The sequence below is a fragment of the Plectropomus leopardus genome, chromosome 9, assembly GCF_026936395.1.
Source record: "Plectropomus leopardus strain MGB_pleo_1.0 chromosome 9, ASM2693639v1, whole genome shotgun sequence".
Taxonomy (NCBI): Eukaryota; Metazoa; Chordata; class Actinopteri; order Perciformes; family Serranidae; genus Plectropomus; species Plectropomus leopardus.
This window is the reverse complement of record NC_142184.1, coordinates 8,988,818-9,009,948: the sequence shown is the minus strand read 5'-3', so window position 1 is coordinate 9,009,948 and position 21,131 is coordinate 8,988,818. Positions and strand designations below refer to the sequence as shown.

At 39.8% G+C, this 21,131-nt stretch overlaps 2 protein-coding genes across 6 annotated transcripts in view; one reads left to right on the top strand and one right to left on the bottom strand.

The window, feature by feature from the left end:
- Nucleotides 1-13,298, bottom strand: part of magixb (MAGI family member, X-linked b) — a 61,528-nt gene extending 48,230 nt beyond the window's left edge. For 3 of the 5 annotated variants that reach the window (XM_088081891.1, XM_088081894.1, XM_088081895.1), the window contains exon 1: nt 9,957-10,213. In XM_088081891.1, the coding sequence (XP_087938017.1) occupies nt 9,957-10,039 (83 nt within the window). In that variant the 5' untranslated portion in view covers nt 10,040-10,213. Of the gene's footprint in view, nt 1-9,956; nt 10,214-10,546; nt 10,886-11,952; nt 12,079-12,863; nt 12,935-13,150 lie in introns of those variants that run through there. The other 2 variants (XM_088081892.1, XM_088081893.1) reach the window with 2 other exon arrangements.
- A 514-nt stretch (nt 13,299-13,812) lies between these two features.
- gpkow (G patch domain and KOW motifs) lies at nt 13,813-21,097 on the top strand. The gene is made up of 11 exons (XM_042491523.2): nt 13,813-14,033; nt 14,275-14,444; nt 15,208-15,353; nt 16,833-16,939; nt 17,713-17,917; nt 18,052-18,184; nt 19,001-19,190; nt 19,306-19,426; nt 20,378-20,447; nt 20,706-20,791; nt 20,873-21,097. The coding sequence occupies exons 1-11, from the start codon at nt 13,846-13,848 to the stop codon at nt 20,999-21,001; spliced, it is 1,545 nt and encodes a 514-aa protein (XP_042347457.2). The 5' UTR covers nt 13,813-13,845; the 3' UTR covers nt 21,002-21,097.
- Nucleotides 21,098-21,131: the final 34 nt, after the last annotated feature.

Genomic DNA, 21,131 nt, shown 5'->3' with positions numbered 1-21,131 from the left:
GCCTGAGGTTGGCATAGGACTCACTTGTTTGACCTTGCAGGACTTCAGCTCAGGCGACATGAGTCAGAGTTTGGGAAACGGTTGAGCTGGTTCATCGAGAACCCGAAAAACACACAACTTGCATTTCAGTCTTGGTTCAAAGCCAGTGACAATGCCTGTCACCGCTGGTCATGCACATTTGAATAAAACGCAATTAAACAAGCAATGCTGTTTACGCTGTCATGTTTCTACCTGAAATTATGCATATCACTTCATCCTTGCCAAACAGTGCCCCCAGTCCCTCTCTATTTCTACCCCACTGTGAAACCTTCTGCAGCAACATTGTTGACCTGTTTCTCCAAAGCCAGCCGGCCATCCACCCACTCAGAAAATACTGTGATACAGCTTGCGTTAACTGTGTCGGGAGAAGAGATTTTTTTTAGAAAAAGCATCAACTTTTCCCATCTAATCATACACAACAAATTCCAATGTGCATCAATCCTGAACAATAATTCTATAAGCCGTTAGTCTCTTCATGCTTTATCTAAAGATTTCTCAGAATTCCTTGGCAGTTGGCATAATGATTAAAACGCTAAAAATAAACAACTACCCTGTCCAGTTGGGCCGACGCAATCCCAATGTGTGTCTACATGATACGCACGGGGGCAGAGTGTGTCGCCCGAGCTGTAGATGTTGTCTTGACCTCCCGCGTCTGATGGGGGTTTAATGAGCCACAGCCTGTCAGGTCCGCTGAAGCCTGGACTCGTCCCGCCGCAGACACACCCTGACACTGCTGTGCTGCTCGCTCTGTTGGTGTTGATGCTACAAACGGCTCTGCACACTCATCTAACTGTGTGCACTTTAAACACGGCACTAGGTTGCCATAAAAGCACTGGAAGAGTACTGCCTGGGACAAAGTCATCTCATCAAATTAGACTGTCGTCTATTTCTGCATAATTGTAACCATTCTTGCAGCTTTCTGTGGCTTTATTTAGACACAGTGATGCTTTGACTCAGCATCCTAACATGCTCACTATACAGTGCTGCTGAATGAGTCCTGAAACCCAGATATTAGTTAGGATTTTTACCCTTCTGGTTCACTTGTCTTGATGTCACAGGTTTTGCTTTTAGGTTAAATACCTGAAATAAGGTCTGTGGCTAACACAAGCTTAATGCTGTGTCCACATGGAAACAGGTAGATGTGAAAGGCACACGGACAATACCTTCTGGATAACAAAGAAAAAACAAACATGGACGATAAAACAAATCATTCATGAAGATAATTCAGGAATAATGAAAGTAAGGCTGCAACCAATGATTATTTTCATTAATTGATTAATCTACCCATTATTTTATCAATAAGCCATTTTTAAGCCAAGCAATTAAAATGCTGAGACATGCCCTGTTTAGGTTCACAGAGCCCAAGGTAACAAATAGTATGTTTAGCCCGGCGTTTCCAAGACTTATTCTCAAGAACCACTTGCCCTGCAAGTTTTGGGTCTCTCCCTGTTGCAACACAGCTGAATTAAATGATCGCTCGTTATGCAGCAGCTCCAGGATTTCATAAGGAGTTGATCATTTGAATCAGCTGTGTTGAAGCCGGGAGAGATCCAAAACATGCAGTTGTACTTGAGGTGAGGTTTGGGAAAGCTGTTTAAGCCAATCAAGTCCAAAAATCTAATGATATTCAGTTTATTATCATGTATGAAAGATAAAAGCGTTAAATTTAACATATATATATAACATATTTTAACACCATGAATGTTTGTTTGTTTTGCTTTAAAAATTACTTAAATGATAATTCAATGATCAAAATAGTTACCAATTAATTTTCTCTTGATTGACGCACAGATTTATCAACCAATAGCTGCAGCTCTACACGACAGACAGTATGTGGATAATTTAATGACAATCCATCAAATAGTTAAGATATTTCTGTCACTAATTGGTGCAACGTTCATTATTACAATCCCTAGAGCCATGCCGCTAGCATGGCTAAAAACACCATACACACCATATATATTACAACAGATAAATTATATAGAGCCAACGATATAACTATTAGTTATAGAGAACTGCAAAATATATGGTTTCAAGGATATCTAGCCCTATAAAAAGGGTGCTCTATTGAGATTTCTGACCTTTAGGTCAGGAAAGAGCTGACCAGTACATATCTTGTTTCACTGACTTCCTCTCCACCAGCGACCTGCTCAGGATCTCTGCAGCCTGCAAACCCGGCCTTTCAGTGTAATTTCAAACCACAGCAATCTGTCAATGGCAAAATACACATCCTCCTGACTTCGAAGCTATTCTTAGGGCTTGTTTTTTTATTTACTCACCATATTTGTTTGAATCAGAGCATAAAGCAAATGCCCAAGGCTGTTATGACTCGGTGTATGGTCAAAACAGCTGCTCCACACAGGGTTTATGTTTGAAATATGCAATTTAGTTCTGGATTGCATAAATATAGATGCTTGTACTTTCAAGAGAACATGTTTTGTCCTTAGTTTATCAACCACAATAATTAAAATTTCCATTAAAATAGAGCCAAACTGTAATTTAAGCTTCTAACTATGTGGCACTGTAATAATACCTTATGGTGCAGCAGTGATAATGCTAAAATTCTTGGTCCCATGCTATTAGATTCTTTCCAGTGATTAGCCTAAAAAAGCTGGGGCCATTTTACCCCGTGGCAGCTCGTAGTGATGAGCAAAACATCTTTATTACAGGACAAATTAACCAAGCAGTTATTTCAGGTTGGATCTCGAGGGTGTTAATTTATTAAAGTTACACAGATGAGCTTTGCCATGAAGCTCAATAATTCAAAGTCAACTTGTAGCGACGAATCAAGGACATGAGGAAACAGCACTTGACATTGGGGTGTAGAGTGTCTTAAAAGACCTTCAGGAAAAAAGGACGTGGGCAAAACATCAATTAAGACAAGTGAATAATTGAATTGCTCGGTAGAAAGTAGCTCTGGCAAAGCAAAAAAAGGAAAACAACAACAGCTCGTCTTGACAGATTTATCCAGCTGTGTGACGTCTGAGGTTGCATTTGAAACAGTGCTTCAAAACAACATCAGCAACATAACTGCATTTCTTTCACCATCATTTTGGCAGCCTAACACCTTGTCGAACATCCTCACTGTATCAGTGACATTAGCGAGGCTTTATGGTGAGAGCAGTGTCTGTCAGCGCTCGTGATTCTCCCCATGCTCCTGATGTCTATCTACATGCCGGACCTCATCCCCATCAAAGCCGTCTCGCAGCCGGTAGATCGCTCTCTGACATAATCAGCTTTGACCACAGCAGAGTTTGTTAAACTTCTGCAAAGATGGGAAACTTTTCACACAATCAGCTTTTGCCCTGAGATGCTGCTCTAATTCTCAGTCTCACTGTCTCACTCTAAATGTTCATGTCACCGGACAGCTTTTGTGCACTACATGAGCAGCAGAGTGGGTTCACGCTCATAAAAGCCTCTGTTGGTTTGACTTGATGGAGCCACGTTCGCTCTGCTGTCCACATTCTGTTTCCGCTCTAAATGAGGTCTACGATAATGAAATCAGCCTGTTCAATTAGCTCAGCTAGAATGCTCGATGAATTTATGTAAGCGAATTTGGTATTTTATGCATGCTCACTGAAAGTTCAAGACAGCGAAGAGTTGTCTTTCCTAAATGTGAATTTTGGGGAATATTGATGGACTGACTGTGTGTTTTGTCAGCCTGAATGTGACCAGAATGCCTAACAGCTCCATTTGTTGGACTCTGCAAGCGCTCGCAGTGAATAAACAACTGCAAGGACTCAAGGTTCTTTATAAGTCTGCAAAAGCCAGACCAAAGTCAGCATGACTGATAATTGCATAATAAAGTGACTGTGTGCACTGTTACTGCATACCCAAAGGTAAGCTTTAAAAGAGCAATCATCAATTCACAGTGCCCAGTGTGAATAAAACTCAAGCCGAGGCAATTAATATTGAAAATTGCTGATTAGTTGATTCACAGTGTCAACAGTTTGTATGATCGAGTGATCGTTTTAATCATTCATCAAGGAAAATTCATGAGTATCTTCTGGATCAGGTTTGTCAAATGTGAGAGTTAACTGCACTACAACATAAATGTTTAGTCCATTAAATGTCAAAACAAATTATCAGAGACAAACAATGTATTTCACTGTCTTTACGTCCAAAAAGTCAAAAAGATATCCAATTAACTATCATAAATGACAAATTCACACATTTGACAAGTCTGAACCTGCAGTTGTTAGGCGTTTTGTAATCTCTGTAAAGTGATATCTGCATTTGTATGCAGAATCTGGAGGCAACAGGACAAGATTTTGGTAACAATCTAATTTCCATTTGTAGATAGAGTAGTATTGAGCAATCATGTTTGAGTGGCAAGCAACAGTCCGTGCGGAGAAGCTGAATGCATCGGCCAAAATATAATCTTGGAAACCATCGATTACTGTCTGACAACGGTTAAGCTTTACATTCATTTTTGTTTTTAATCTGCATTCATATGCATACATATATCTGTTTATAAAGATTAGAGGAAATGATCAGTGGATGGCAGAGCAAGTCTTAGCCTGGATATCCACTTGCTCCACTGGATCACATGAAATATTGGCCATTGCCCACTGAAGCCGCCCGTCATCAGACAGATAACCAATGAGTTCAAAGATTGGGCATTTTGTACTTAAAAAATTATGATATTTGCTGATTACTTCTTTGTTCGACTGATCCATTCAATGTCTAATTTCAGCAAAAATTGAACATTTGGGGGGTTTGGCCTATTGATCAGATGAAAATGTTAGCTTGAGCTCTTTTGTTCTTGGGCTCCTTGTTTATTGTTTTCAGTACAGTTTATCAATTTAAATTAATAAAAATAACTGTTAGTTCCAGCCTTGATTAATGCAAATTATGGGTCCACCCATTTTGGTTTTTCGGATCTGATAGTCTGATAGACAGTATTATTATTATTATTTATTAGTAGTTAATGAGACCAATAAATGTTATTTGGAACTGATATGCATTTACAATAAAAATTCAATATTTAGAATTTGGAATATGACAAACTCCAACACAAACTTTGTTTAATTGCCATTAACAAAAGTTTTAAAGCCCAAGGTGACATCGAATGTGTTGTTTTGTCCAGTCACTGAACACAAAATCCAATAATTTATAATTTACTGTCACATAAGACAAAGAAAACTAGAAAATCCTCATAACTGAAAAGCTGTGAGCAGTGAATGTTTAACATTTTTGCTTCAAAAATGAAATAAATGATTAGTCAATTATCAGAATAGCTGCTAATTAATTTTCGCTCAATGGACTGATCAATTAAGCATTTTACATTATACAACATTAATTCTGAATGCAGTGTACGATACATCTTACATCTAATCTTAACACCACCAAACTTTCAAGCATTTGCACCTTTAATATTAAAAACAAATATTGCATAATGAAATCTTGGACCATCTGCCCTGTAGTTACAAAAACAGTATTTTGTGCCAAGTTCAGGACAGGTGAGGTAAACAAACCCTTCACTTGAACCCATCCCACAAATCCAACACTAAACTCATCTCTTTAATCTAACCTGCAGTGAAGCACACTGCTCCTAATCTTACAGCATCCTCCCACGGGTGGTGTTGGAGGTCGGACAAGTGAGGCATCTTAAATAACCCGTGACCTTAAATTCATCTGAACGAATAGACTGGTGGAGTGGCGGACAGACGGAGAAACACTCAAGAACGTTCCTGCGGGTCCCACTTCACTGTCTTATCTGACATCTGCGCCCTGACCACTCCCAGCGCACATTTACACCAAACTGTGCGAGCAACGTGGGGTGCACTAAAGCTCCCTGATGCTCACTCACTTCTGAATCTAGGGCACGCGAGCGCTCAACACAAAACAGACAGCAGTGGCAGATTTAAAAATAAAAGATTAAATGCTCGTGGGCTGAAAAAAAAAAAACACAAATATCTCCCTCTGTCATACAAACGGAAACACTCACGGAAACATTCCTCTCTCAATATAAACTCAATACATGAAAAAGCTGATAAGAATACATGAAATGAAAAGTACATTCACTATTCTCCACACGCTATCGATAAATCCATCAATCCCAGTGTGATTTTATTAAAGCTGCTCTCTTGTTGACTACATACAAAGGGACTTAGTGTCAGATTAATACATTGTTGTGCATTGGAGTGACACACACCTGACAGGATAACACAGGCTCAGTGACGCTCCCTTTGGGGAATCTTATAACGTCACAGGATCAAGGTCAAGGCAGGGGGCGCATTTGAGGAACACCAACGCAACAACAGGTCTTCTTACTCAGTCTGCCAGGATGCATTACACCCCTCAGTGCGATCAGAGATGAGCTCTCATCAGGAAGAGGGAGCGGTTTAATTAAAGAAATCAGCTTCTGAACAATGATAAGAGAGACAGAAATGGGAAAACGGGGAGAATATTAGGGGAATTTAAAAGAGGATGATTGAGGATAGAGAAATAGAGCCGGTGGCAGCTTTGAAGAAATAAAATTGTAGAATCAACAGAGAAGAGGGAGCGGTAACCTTATGAAAGAATGGCTGAAATCATAATAACAAAATGAATTATACATGAGGGAATGGAGGGGAGGTTCAGTTCACTATAATGAGCATTTTTGTGAGGTCGCAGTTTGGTAACCTAAGCAGGCCTTCAAGTGTGTGTGTGTGTGTGTAAGAGAGATACTGCTGATTCAGTAGGGATGGGTGAAGGTGACCCTCGCCTGCTCCTGCTGCCTGTCTCACCACCTGATATTGATCCCAGTTGTCCAACTCAGATCTGACTCAAGGATACATGGATTCATTGCCTTCTTGACATTTCAAATATGGCACTGTGTAAATTGTAACTCCTCACGCTATCATTGATTAGTTATTGATTCGCCACCTCAGTCGGAGCCTAACCTCTTAACAGCGGCTTATCCAATCCTAAATTGAATCTCGAAGTATGGAGGCAGCATGGGAATGTTGTTGTTGTTGAAATTTCATATCAGACTCCACATGAACTGTTGCGGACTAAGAATAGAGCCAGCTACAACTGTGGAATCCAAATGCAGTGGCTGGGAGCAAAGGTTTGGACCACAGATGGGAGAATGTGCCTGCGTAGCCCTGCCCTGTCAAGGGTAAACTGCCTTGCACACCCACAACACATAACACACAGCCCACACACACACACACACATGAACACTTTGTTTTCACCACACCTTAAAACAGCAGCATTAATATGCATGATGCCGAAGGACACAGGAGGTACATAATTAGACAATCAACAACTCCCAGCTGACATGCATTACTACGACAGGAGGAGAAATGCACCTCACTTCATCCTCCCCTCTCGTTAGCAGCGAGAGCCGAGTCATGTTCGTACATCGACATGCATTTCCACTCACTGTCTGTTTAAACTTGTTCTGAGAATCAAAAGGAGGACAGGATGAAACCAAAAAGGCTTTGCTTATGGTTATGGTGCAAAACAGGTGCTGTGCTGGAGAAAACAAACAGTGTGAGGACCAGAGCAGCATGTGTGGACAGACTAACACCACATGTCTCTCCTTCCCTTCCAACAAATTAATGATTCATTATAACAGCATAACCTTGACTGCTCTCCGAATCCAAAGCAATGCACACTATTAAGTCAGGGTCAAACATCCATCACTTCAAAACAAGCTCTCTCTGTATCGAGCAGGGACACACCCTAAACAAACAGCAACAACAACAGAGAGAGAGAGAGCTGTGAGGCACAGTGCACACAGGCTTGCACACACACCTGGCTGTGAACTACAGAGTACATTATGCAAGTCAGTCTGTTTCTTGTGGCAAAATGGGCACAGGTGCAACAAACACAGGCTTGTGTTTACATTTCATTAAGACAATTTGCAGAGCTGGAGATTGGAAAGGTAGAAAAAAACACAACTGACAACAGGATCTCAAACTTTTCAAATCATAACTTCATGCAAACACATACACACAACTCAATACGTCTATACTTGTGAGGACCCATGTTGACATAATGCATTCCCCCTTAACCTTACCTTAATCTAATTCTAACATGAACTTAAAACTACGTCTGAACCCTCAAACACGCCTCTGTTCAAAGGCAAGGGTGAAGGTTTTGTTTCAACATTAGGGGAAAGAAATATGAAACAGGGGGTTGGTGGTCGTCTTCCAGAAATCTTTTAGCATCAAACACTTAATTTCCTGCATCTGGTTAATTTTCATGCACCAGTTTGTGCCTTTTCTGCATCAATGTGCAGTATAAAACCTACACCTATGTCTGAAGGTGAGGACCAGCCAAAATTATGAGGACCCTAATTAGCAAAATGTATTCCCAAGCCCTTTACGCTAACCCAATTCTAATTCTAACAAACACCTTTGAAGGTCTGTCCGGGGAGTACATTTTGTTTCAACATTGGAGGGAACTAATATAAAATGGGGGTTTATGGGGTCTTCCGAATTTTGAGCATCAAACACTTAATTTCCTGCATTCTGGTGATTTTTATGCACCAAACTGTATCTTTCTGCATCAGTTTATTGTGGTAATGTCTTTACTTTTGTAGTCCTCTGCCACATTCATGTTATTTTTTGGGGAGGGGGACGGGGTCTGTCCCGTGTCCCCCCTGAAATTTACATCTATGTCCGAAATTGAGGACTAGCCACATTTGTGAGGACCCTTTATTGACATGATGCCTTACCGCGCCCCTTACCCTAACCTTAATCCTTAAAACTAAAAACCTATTCCAAGTACTCTTACCCTAATCTTAACTATATTTTAACTTAAACCTTAAAACCAAGTCTGAACCCTCAAACATGCCTTTGAAGGTCCGTCTGAAGGCGACAGTGCAGGCGAAGGGGTTTAGAGGTCCTCCACCATAAAATGTTGAGCATCAAACACTTAATATCCTGCATTCTGGTAAACTTTTATGCACCAATTTTTGCATTTACTGCATCAATTTGTCAGTGTAAATGTCCTGTAATATTTAAAGTCCTCTGCTATTCCCATGTTTTTATTGGGAGAGACAAATGCACATAATCTAAATATTATTTGAGATATGTCCCCTGCGTCCTCCTTGAAATCTACATCTATGTCTAAAGGTGAGCAACAGCCAAAATTGACATAATGCATTACCCTAATCTTAACCATCACAACTAAATGCCTATCCCCAACCCTTAAAACACTGTAAGCTCCATTGTCCTCATATTTCCATGCATCCTTTTTGCTGGCATAGATACAGCTGATAAATGGCACTAGAGGGCAAATCAGAAGTTTTACGCAACAAACGAGGCGACGGTGGAGGAGGTTGTAATATTGCAGGCTACGTTTAAACAAAGGCAACATTGTAGATGGTTGAAGTCTCTGTTTTGTCCATATCTGTAAGCTCTCAGAAAATGTGCACAAATACAGACAAAATTAACTCAGTGTAGGACAGAGGGCTCCGTCCGTCTCCATCTCCATGTAACATTGAGCATAAATGAGTATTTACCCTGACCGAAACCTGTACCTTATACTAACTTTAACCTTAAAACCAAGTCTGAACCCTCAAACATGCCTTTGAACGTCTGTCTGAAGGCAAAGGTGTAGGTTTTTGTTTCACATCCTAAAGGTGAGGACCAGCAAAAATGTCCTCTTTCCAAAAATGTCCTCACTCTCAGATATAAAAGTCATGGTCCTCACAAAGATACATGTACAATAAGTACACACAAACACACACATGCATGCTGTTACAGGAGGTAAAGGTAAAGTTCATGTCAAACTGACACTTATCCTTATAAGATCTGCCACTGTCATCACAAACCCTCATTGCTCACTCTTTTACACACTCATAGTTTACATGCACACACTCACACTCTCTCTCTCTCACACACACACACACACACCACACACACTTGGATTACACACAACACATTCTCACATTTCTCATATTTAGGGAAAATACTGACCTGCCTTGTCGCTGACACACACACATTCTTTTCAAGCAGTTCAGCCTTTCAAAGAGGATCCGTTTGAACGCGTCTATATACATCGACCCGACTGAGGTTAAATAATAAACGTGCACTTAAATAAATACGAGCTGTCCAAAGAACAGCCTAGTGCGTTATGTGTGTGATGAAAAGCAGCGTGGGGATGCTGTGATGAGTATATGGCACCACCACCGTATCCCGGAGAAAGTCAGAGACGATGTGCACGGCTGACGGGATATTTGGACAGTGATGCTCTGAGAGCCGTGGTGATCTTGTGGAGAGAGAGAGAGAGAGGAGAGGGAGAGACAGAGGAGAGAGAGAGGGAAAAATACTCTCACACACATGCACGCACACGCACGCACGCACCACACCACACACACACACACACGCACACACTATCGGGCAAATCTGACAGCGGCCGCTTATAAATTTAGCAGCTGCTGTACTGCTATAGGCAAAACAGCGTGCAGGATGGACAAATATCACGCACAAAAACGTTGCTATTTAACTTGTGAGGAGTACTGAACAATAACTGCTGCACTTTCATTTGACTGGGGAAAATTTCTTACCTTCATGCCGTTTTTTCGGCGTCAAATCCGTCCTGCTGATCTTCCTTTTTGCAGATCGTGCACATTACTTATTTACGCACACATGTTTTGCCTCTTATAGAGCAAATCAAGAGAAAAGGCAAACGTCGCTGCTATCGATCTGACCGGGTAGAGGTGTCATTGAACTGCAGGAGCGGTTGGTGCTTTCAGGGTGCGGAGCGTCAATTGCCGAAGATCAGATCAGATTAGATCAAAACTGTGCTGTCCAGAAGAAAGTGCGGTCGGTTTGATCACCCTGCTCCCCAAAATGCCACTTTTGAAGTCAACAAACAACGAGAAAAGGCAAATGAGAAGGTTATTATGGGGAAGTTAAGGAGCACAGGGGGGAGGGGATAAAAGAGTTAAAAGTACCGCCCCTTATTATTCTCACTCTGTGCACCTGCATCAGCAGCATCACTTTTCGCTTACGAGTTATTACCAGGATTTAAAGGCGTGAGAACCAGATCAAAAGCGTGTGTTTTTCCAGACTACTTTACAGTAGGCTGTTTATCCAGTTATGACAAATGTCAATTGGTTACTGTAACAAATCTTAAGTCTGTAAAGATGCGAGTGCACTTTAGTTAAAACTTTTAAGAGCTTCATACTTGGGAAAATTGGTCCCATGCAGCAAAGATGAGGGAAGGCGATGAGGCCTGATCATGCACATAATGCACAAAACAGACAATTAATTTATTTAACTGGTACAGGGGCACCGTCTGCACTTTAATCAGTTAAATCAGGTTGCATGCACTGTGCATTTTAAACAGTAATACATTTACTATCATATGTTTATGTTATCACTAACACCACGGTTTTTATTCTGCATTTTAATACCCATTCAATGGCTCTTTTGTTCCTGGGGTTTATATATATATATATTATAATATATAATGTATATATTATATATATATATTTATATTTCAATACCGCTTTTATTGTTGTTTTTTCTCTCTGTCTCCTGTTTCTATGTATGTACAACAACATCTATTTATCTGTGAAGTAACATGGACAAAGCCTAGCCTATATATCTGCCTGAATACACTTGAAACACCTTCCATGTATCAAGTAAAGCGTGAGCTATCATTCCTTTGTTGGTCATTGCTCAGGAAGTTTTTACTGGGAGCCAAATTATCAGCAGAGGTCTCTTCCTCTCAAAAACAAACAAACCCCCTGAATAAAACCAGTAAAACACAGAACAAAGCAGTTTCATGATACAAATCAATGTAACTCTGACACTGTTCGGTTCTGCACAGATTGGCCACTAGCCCAGCACCTACTAATGTACGCTCACCTTTTTTCTCAGACAACTTAAGATGCAGTCATTTGAGGGTGTTTAACCAGGAGCCAAAGAATTCATAAAAGTCTCATCCTTTCCAAAACATACTTACATGTGTGATGGGTCACAGCCTCACATGATGAGATGCAGCTCCACAATACTGTTACTTCTACACACCATGCATGGGCGATCAAGTGGATTATGGGTCTCTTTACTGCACAGTACATTCCTAAGTGCTCTGTGGATTTTATTAAACAAAAAAAAAAAAACAACCATAGATTTATTGTTAAAATAAAATACAAAAAATCAGAAAGCATTATAACATTGTGTGATTGTTTAGTGGATATTATTTGTCTATCACAATGCTTCAGGCTGCATATTTACATTTGCCTTACACTTAAAAACCAACCCAGTAATATATGAAAGGACTGATGAACAGTCTCCATTTAACCCTTTAAAACCTAGGTCAACATCACTTTTCTTGTGTTGCGTTCAGATGCACTCCCAAGTATTTCAGCCTTCAAAATCTGAACAAATTGGTTTCTTTTGAAAATATGTGGGGAAAAGGCAATGAGCAACTTCGCAGGAAGTGCTCCACAAACTGTAAGAAATTACTAATTTTATATTCTTTTTCTTTAAGTTAGGGAAATATGTCCCCCAAACCAGGTTTATAATTATCATAACTACATGTTTAAATCTTTAATAGAATTATTAGCATTTTTTTAAAAGTTATTTTCAACTATTTTTTGCATTTTATTCCACTTTTTAAGAATGCATTTATTGCTAATTTTGGGCTCATGTCCTCTTAAATTGCCTTTTCCTCTTTTTTGCCCAGGTTTCAAAGGGTTAACACAGTGCGCATACGATTCATGTGGCTAATTAGCATACTGCTAGTCTCACCTATGAGCTAGCCAAACTCAGCGTTGCTGCTCAACAAAGACAAAAGGACAGTTCACGCTAATTAACAGGAAAATAACGCAGTAACACGCCATAAAGGAAACAGGGAAATACATAAAATATTACCTGTAAACAGGGTATGGCAGTGAAATGGCGGTGGGAATCAACATTGGTCTCAGGATAGGTCTGGATAACACCTGGAATACGAGAATAGTTAAGCTAGCTTAAACCAAAAGCGAACGTTTTAGTCTCTAAAATAATCATTTTAGAACGAAATAAATCACAACTTGGCTCAAAACAGTTAGCTAAAGTTGTTGTGAGTAACTTGCACCGAAAAATACAAAGTATTAACACATAAAGTCTTTTTTTAAAATTCAGCAATTATACCAGACCGGCACCAGAACAAAACCTACCTAAGTGCACTCGTCAGCCAGCCCACATACAGAACTGCTTTTCCAATAGACGGCGCTGTTGCACCACCTTGCTATAATTTAACCAAGTATATAAAACACTAATTGAAGCAGTTTCATGTTAAGAATATGAATTTTGTTGTGTCTTGTAGATGAGGGTTTGCTAACTACAATGGTCGAATGGCCCTATCTATTGTCTAGGTTTGGTTTGTCCTAGTGCATTAAATTGGGAGCTCTTAAAGGGCTCTGGTTTGTCCTTCCTGTGATACTGTAGAAACAGGCAGACTAAAATTGGACTCATATTTTGATATAAATAAATAAATGAACAATTATTGTTTTCAAGTCACTAAAGGAAACATACTGATTACAATATTTTTTTTATTTCTGCTAGCATATCCCCCTAAATCCTCCACACTTTAATGCAATAAGACAACCATATGAACACACAAAATTTTATATAGTTGCGTATTGTCAAAAACACATATTATTGTTCTGTTTATTTACTTTTAAATGCATGCGAAATGTATGTCTTTACTGTCCATCTTTCCCTTCTACACTACCAAGGTCGCTGTAACTTTAATTCCGGTGCATGGTGGGAAATGTAGTAATCTGTGGAGACTAGAATATAACAAATATAACGTCATAAAACTACAACGACCGGAATTCCGTCCCCCTACTTCTGTCGGTTACAAACAATAATGGCGTCGCACGGAGAAGATGCGGGTTCCCTCAAGTCTCCTGTTTCTGGGGAACAAGAAGAGAGAAAAACGTTGTCGTTTGGTTTTACTAAAACAGTTAGCAAGTTTAAACCTTCGACTGGTGACGCTGCGATCAAGAAAGATGATAAAGATTACCTGACTGGGATAGATGGAAAAGAATTACAAAGGTAAGCTTCGCATGCTAATGCTAACTAACGTGAACATAACGTTACCGGTATAATGTAATATGTCGATTAGCATAAGCGTAACCGTTATTTTCCCGATCTAATATAGCTTAGCTAGTAAGTCCATAAATTATAATTGGTGATGTTATTAAGTGAAAGATATATATTGTTGTATCGCCGTGAGTAAATGTTGTTTTGAAGCAGCCCTGGCTGCTAGCTCGCTAATTTCACTCTCGTCCTGCAGTTCAAAACCATCCGAGAAGCCGAAGGAGCTCATCATCCCTCTGATCCAGAAGAACCGCTGGCACCGACCGGACCGAGCGGGAAAGAGCGAACCGAGCGGAGCTAAAACACAGGAGACAAGCCAAGACGGTGACTCTGTGGACGCTCAGGCTGTCAAGGAACTCATTGAAGGTGTGTACATTTACAAGACATGGTGAGATTAGGCAGTATACAACTTTATTTAAAACTTACTTGTTTTTCCCGGGGTAAATTGCTATGCAGCTGTTGCAATACAAAGTGGGCGAGTGCAGATATAACGAGTCTAAATATACAAAACAAAAGACTAAAATAAAATAACAGAAGGTAACGTTGCAAAATATGTGCGTACGCACATACAGGAGTGTAACGTTACAAAGCAAGATAACAGTAAGGTGCAATCCATATATACAGTGTCAAATCAGGTTACCGCCAAGCTGAATGATGAATATGTCACAACTGCATTCAGATATATTTGTAAAGTGTCAAATCTAAGGTAGTTAATGTTTGAGTTCAAGGGTGCATGGTTAATACAGAATATTCATGATTATGCCTGTGTTTTTATTACTGTCCCATTGTGTCCTGTCAGTGTGTTGTGAGAAGTTGAGAAGGAATTTCCGAAAAATCCCAGAAATGTTCTAAAATCTTAGAAACATCATAAAATCCTGGAAATGTCCTAAAATCTTAAAAACGTCCTAAAATCCCAGAAACATATGGGGCTGCTTCAACATTAAGTCTACAAGACACAGCAGTCCAGAGAAAGAATAAGAGAGAGAGAGAGAGAAAGATAACAAATCAGAGTTGAAATGCAGAGTGGAGCCTCCTCAGGTCCCCATGTCTTCGCTGTCCATCTCTCTACCTGAGATAGATGAGTTGTCTCATGAAAAGCTCTTTATACATGTTCAAATTGTGCTTGTAGACTCCAGGAGGCAGCTTGAGCAATGGCAGAATGGCTCTCAGTCAGAAACCAACCTGAACCTCGCCATCCCCCTGTTGATGCAAAACAAAGTTCCTGAGGGCTTTGAGGATGGAGACCACGTGAAGGTGGATCTACGTCCAGAATCTGTAAGTATGGATACAAGGAAGTGCTCTCTAATCCGAGGCAGGGGTGCACAAATAAGATTGCGAGCTTTTCACTGTACTCAGTGATTGTGTCAAGAAATGATAATTCTCAATTTGATCTTTTGGATGAAGTCCTGATTAAAGATTTGCATATATTTTTCTAACTCATTATTAAAGAAAAAGTGTTGCCGTGTTTGGTCAGTTTTCATGGTTAGCTTTTTAGTATTCCTGTCACATAAGCCTGAAAGCAGAAAAGAACTGTGTATTTCAGCATATGCTTTTTTATTTAGTGTTAGAGGACACAGTGTTAGAGAAGTCTTTTTATTAAAAACACTCTTATACTCCTTATTATATTAAAAACATCACCGTTGGAAATTTGCACAAGCAACCAGCCAAATGCTGGTAAAATATGCAAGTGGTTGCAATTTTGCTTCACTCACCACCCAAAAAAACAAGGGTAGTCTATTAAGTGGCCGGTGGACAAAAAAGATCATTTCCAACCCTGAAGAACACTACTCTCTATATCTAGATATTATTCAATACATACACGTGTTGACCTGGGAGTTACCTTTATGCTTTTATATTGGTAACCTTTCTAATAATGGTGGCTTGGGTTTTCTGCCTTGCTCAGGACTTTGCATAGTTGTTGGCCTTTAGTTAATTGTCATTTTTTAAAAATGGTATCAGATGTGAAGATCACAATGTAATCTGCTGGAGAAGCGTTTCAGAGAGCATATGAAAATGCCTGACTGTACCAAAAAAATCTGGTCGGCTGGCTACTTTGAGTCAGACACTGAAATTTGAGTGTGTGAAAGTGCTGACGGTCAACTGAGTAGAATAACACCGCTGTGTGCATACACAGCTGTGCGCATGCGTACGGGTGCGGGTGACTTTGTCAGTACAGTAAGGCTTGGGTGGCAGACAGGCGTCAACAGTCTCCCCAGAGACATGCAACCAATCAGATCTCTTTTCTGCTCGTCGGAGGCCTCACGCGCCTCGTCACTGTCATCCCGTATCTGCTCTCAATCACTGCAGATATGTCTGTCAGAACACGAGAGTCAGGGGAAACTTGCTCGCTGTGCCCCGGAGCTCATTTTAATGCAGCATGCTCTGTGAGGCAGAGCTCCCGGGCAACTTCCCTCAGAGGAAAGCCTTCTGTGGAGACGGAGATGAGCGGGGCCATCGCCCTGATGAGGGCTGCTGTAGCTGCTGCCTGGTGACTTCAGTCAGCCCGGGCTGAGTCTGACAGCCTGGAGGCAAAAGGCTGAGTAAGACAGGCATCACAAACTGCCTCTCTGTCAGTTGCCATAGTTTTTTATTTGTGTGTTTCAGTACTCAAATATTACATAAGCACCTGAGCAGTCTGAGACACAATTATGCATTTATAATGCAGACTGTGGTATCTGTATTTCTCTTGTTGTTTGAGCTTTTAATATATGTCTCCTGATTTAAAAAAAATATATCAATGTATTTGTTTTTTAGTCGACAGAGGCAGATTATGAGAGCGTTCCTGTCGAGGCTTATGGACTTGCTATGCTTAAAGGGATGGGCTGGAGTAAAGAGGAGGGCATCGGACGCACATTTAAACAGTGAGTAACAAACTGACCATTGTTTCTCAAAATTTAACATAATGCTTAAAGATAACCTATGCAAGATTTTCCTAAAAACAATATATAGACTCAGAAATAATCCCTCTCAATCTTCACTTAAGGCTCACTAGAAGTGTGGAGTGATGTATTTTTCTGCAAAGACTTTTTCCTCTGCCTGGATTGTCTTATTTTCTGTGTTTGGGACATTTTTTGCATGTACCCCCACAGCGCTCCAATGTGGCCAGGACTTTATAAAAAGGTAGCATCCAGGTGCCAGACTGTAAGCAGCAGGAATACAAGTGACACAGCGCCAAAATAATGCAGATATAGAATCAGAATCAGAAAAAGATTTATTGCCAGGTATAGTTCACACAATACGAGGAATTTCTGATTCTGATTCTGATTTACTGATAATAGAGCATATTATAGTTGTAGTAACATGAATACCAATTAAATAGTGTTTGAAATTGTTAAACATTTGAAGTAAATGTGTAAATGCTGCTTTCAATATTGATAAATTTGAACGTTTTAGCACATTAATCTGCAGTTATAACCTAGACTGCATTTGGATAAAAAACCCAAGAAAATGGTCTTTTTCTTTGTTTCTCATGAGAAGTAATTGACAGGATCACACTTACATCTGTACTCACGTAGCCGAGTTGCTTCATTATCAAACAGAAGATGTTTGTCTCAAGCTGTCTCCGCCTCCTGTACATCTCTCATATGTCAGTTTCTTTGTTTATTGATTTCATCCTGTCGCTCCGTCTGCTCAGACATGTGAAGCCAATCGAACACCAGCTCCGTCCAAAAGGTTTGGGTCTTGGAGCCGATCGTTCAGCAATAAAGGATCTGGAGCCCGACAGACATAAACGACCCCCCAAGCCAGGCGAGGAGCGAGAGAAGGAGGAGGAACTGGTGATGGGTCCAGGCGGTTGTGTGCTGGTGGTGTCAGGGCCACATAAAGACCTGTATGGCAAGGTAGGGTTGATCTGAAACGTGTTTGCATCCATACTCACCATCTGTTTTCTCCTAGATAGGAAGTAATGTGCCACACAGCTACCTGTTTTCTAACTATATATTTTCTGTGACTGTGTTTCATTCGTGTGCTGCAGATTGAAGGCGTCGATGCAGATAACGCTCGAGTTGTGGTGAAGCTGGCGATCGGCAGCAAGTCGGCAACAATCAGCCAGTACGCTGTTAAACTGGTCGGGCGGAAGGAGTATGACAAAAACAGCAAAGACCTCAGTAAGTAACTCTGAACTAATGAAAAAAAAAAATTAACATTTATGGAAAACGATCCAGATGCTGACCTGGATTTTTTAAAATTTTGTTTTCCTTCATATCACTTTAGATGCCAGACATTTATTTTTACTATTTCTTGTCATTTTAAAGACTTAAAAAATAATCAAGAAGCTAACTCACAGACTGATCTGTGATTAAACGAATCGTTAGTTGCAGCATTAGTTGTGTGAAGCACTGACTGGGATAAACAGGTTTATTCTAGAGTGACATTTCAGGCTCTGGGTGGGGAGAAAATACACCAAACAGCAATTCACGGGGTTCCCACTGTCATGTATAACCTTGAAAGGACACGTTTTCCAGACCTGGAAATGTCACAGGCTTAGTAGAAACCACTGAAAGTTTTGGAAAAATCATGGAAATTTTGTTTTAATAAAATTGTTACAGTAATCTTCTGTGGATAACCTTGCATAGAATTTAGCATTACTGTACATTACTGCTTTGATGTGATGTTTTGTTAACATCATGTATGTCTCTTCACATTCATGTGTGTTTCATCTCTTCCTCCATATATGCATGCTAGATGAAATCATATCTGAATCGAGCTCAAATCTAAATATATTTGAAAACATGGGGCAAGAAAAAAAAGTGCAATTATGTTATTATTGTTTTTAATTTTCAGTAATCTAAGCTGCCAAGCATAAAAAAAGACAAAAAAACAAGAGTCCCTCAGAATCTCACATTCTCACAACACTGCAGTGTCGGTGTTTGCCAGTATTTCTTGCCAGTGCTGTGTTAACCAGGTTTTTCATCATTGACCAGGTCGCCTCAGTAAAGCCCACAAAGACAAGGAAAAGGAGAAAGAGAGGGAGAAAGAGCGAGAGAAGGAGCAACAGAGACGAGAGGAGAAAGAGGGGAGAAGTAATGGTCACGAGGCAAAACACAAGTCTTCAGACCGAGGAGGAGGAAGGGATGACAGAAAGAGGAAACACAGAGAATCAAGTCAAGACAGGTGCATTTATACACTTAAATTGTTCTATTTGTATACATTTGACTACACTGCAGCCTTTCTTATTTCTTTTTAATAGTTAATAAGTTGATAAGGTTTTGTTTTTTTTTCTCTGTAGAGAGAAACCTCCAGTGAAAGAGTCAAGGCGACCACCGGCTCCTCCCTCCTGGCTCCAGAGAGACTTGAAAGTTCGTTTTATAGACAAAGCTTTCAAAGGGGGCAGGTACTACAACTCAAAGGTACTGATAAGCCACCTAAATATCGCATTTGTCAAAATATCTTTTCTTTTTATAGACTCATGCAATCCTCCTTTAGGACGTGGAGTCCAAAAGTTGCGAAGTGGTTGATTGTAGACAAGGGAATTGTGCGTCTTGTCTAATGACGCCCCTAAGCTGCTCTAAAATCAGTGTTAACCACGGCCTCAGGTGGCTTATTGCTTTTATAAAACAATTACTACCTAAACATGGCAATGTTTCATAAAATAAACACACAACAACACAGATACAATAATTCACTGATAAGAAATAATACATATTTTCTGCCAAGCAGTGTCGATATTTTGCCACATTTAGCAGACCGATTGCCAGGCAACACACAAACACATTGGAAAGTGAAAATTCAACAAAAATTTGGCTATATAACCGAGATTTGCAGCAGTACAGGCTTACTAGAATTAGTGTATTATTAATATGCAGGCAGAAGAAAAAACAAAAAATCGCCAAGAAACCTCAGGTACTGCACTGTTCTCTTCTACACTTCTCTCTGCCACGAGAAAAAAAAGAGACATATTTTATACTACAGTCAACATTTGTGAAAAATTGTCTCTAACTTAAATTGATTTAGCTTCATGGTTTTTGTGGATATTTTAAATTTCATTTCAGCAAAACTGAAATTGTAATGTGGTCACAGCTGTGTATTTATAGAGTATATATAGAGCTCTGCCAATCATAATCAAGGACTGGAATTATCCATGTGATAATCTAAATTGTTTAAATCACCACGCTTTGTAGTCAGTTACACATTGTGTTTTAATTATTGTTGATTATTTGCATTTTTCTGGAATACATAACATTAAAAGTGTTGCCCTGCCACAGGAAAATTGCACCAAATCTTTAGCTGCAGTGGTGAAATTATTCTAAACTTTTCTTTTTGTTGTCACAGCTTTTAAAGGCAGTGTTGTGTTCTTGTAGATGCGTGTGGAGGATGTCCTGACACCTACTACCTGTGTGTGTCGAACTGAGGAGGGAAGACTGTTAGATGGTGAGTCATCAGTGCTATCTCAGTGTCTCTTGGTGTTAGTTTTCTCTCTTTCTCTGGTGTTTTATTCTTTAATTAGAGTTGCAAAAGAAATTCGCAAAATGTGTTTGAACTAATTTATCAAAGAAATAATCAGTGCCTTGTTGACAAAGATCATGCTTATATAGATACTTAAGCTACATTTCATATTACTCAGAGTAACAGCAGTGTTGCCATAATAACATTTTTAAATAACCACCTGATTGTTTTTTGTTGTGGCAGATGTGAGGCAGGACATGCTGGAAACCATTGTTCCAAAAAGTGAATATGATTCTATAATGGTTGTACTGGGAGAGCACAGAGGACAGGTAAGAAAGCATCATCTGTCCTGCAGTGTGTACAGTGCTTTGAATTGTTAATATTTAGAATATTTACATTTATTTGCTCAGATCGGCCGTATTCTCCAACGGGACAAGAACAAGTGCAGAGCGATGGTGCAGCTCGACCGACACGAGGAGAAAGTGTTCACGTTGGATTATGACACCATTTGTCACTATGTGGGAGCAGCGGACCACTGAATCAAATATCCCTTTTTTTTGTTCCATCTGAAATGTCTCGTTATATTGAAAAATTATGAATTTTAAAGCAATTTTGTAATAAAACACTGTCAAGAATTTATTTGTACCTTATTACAAAATTTACCAGCAC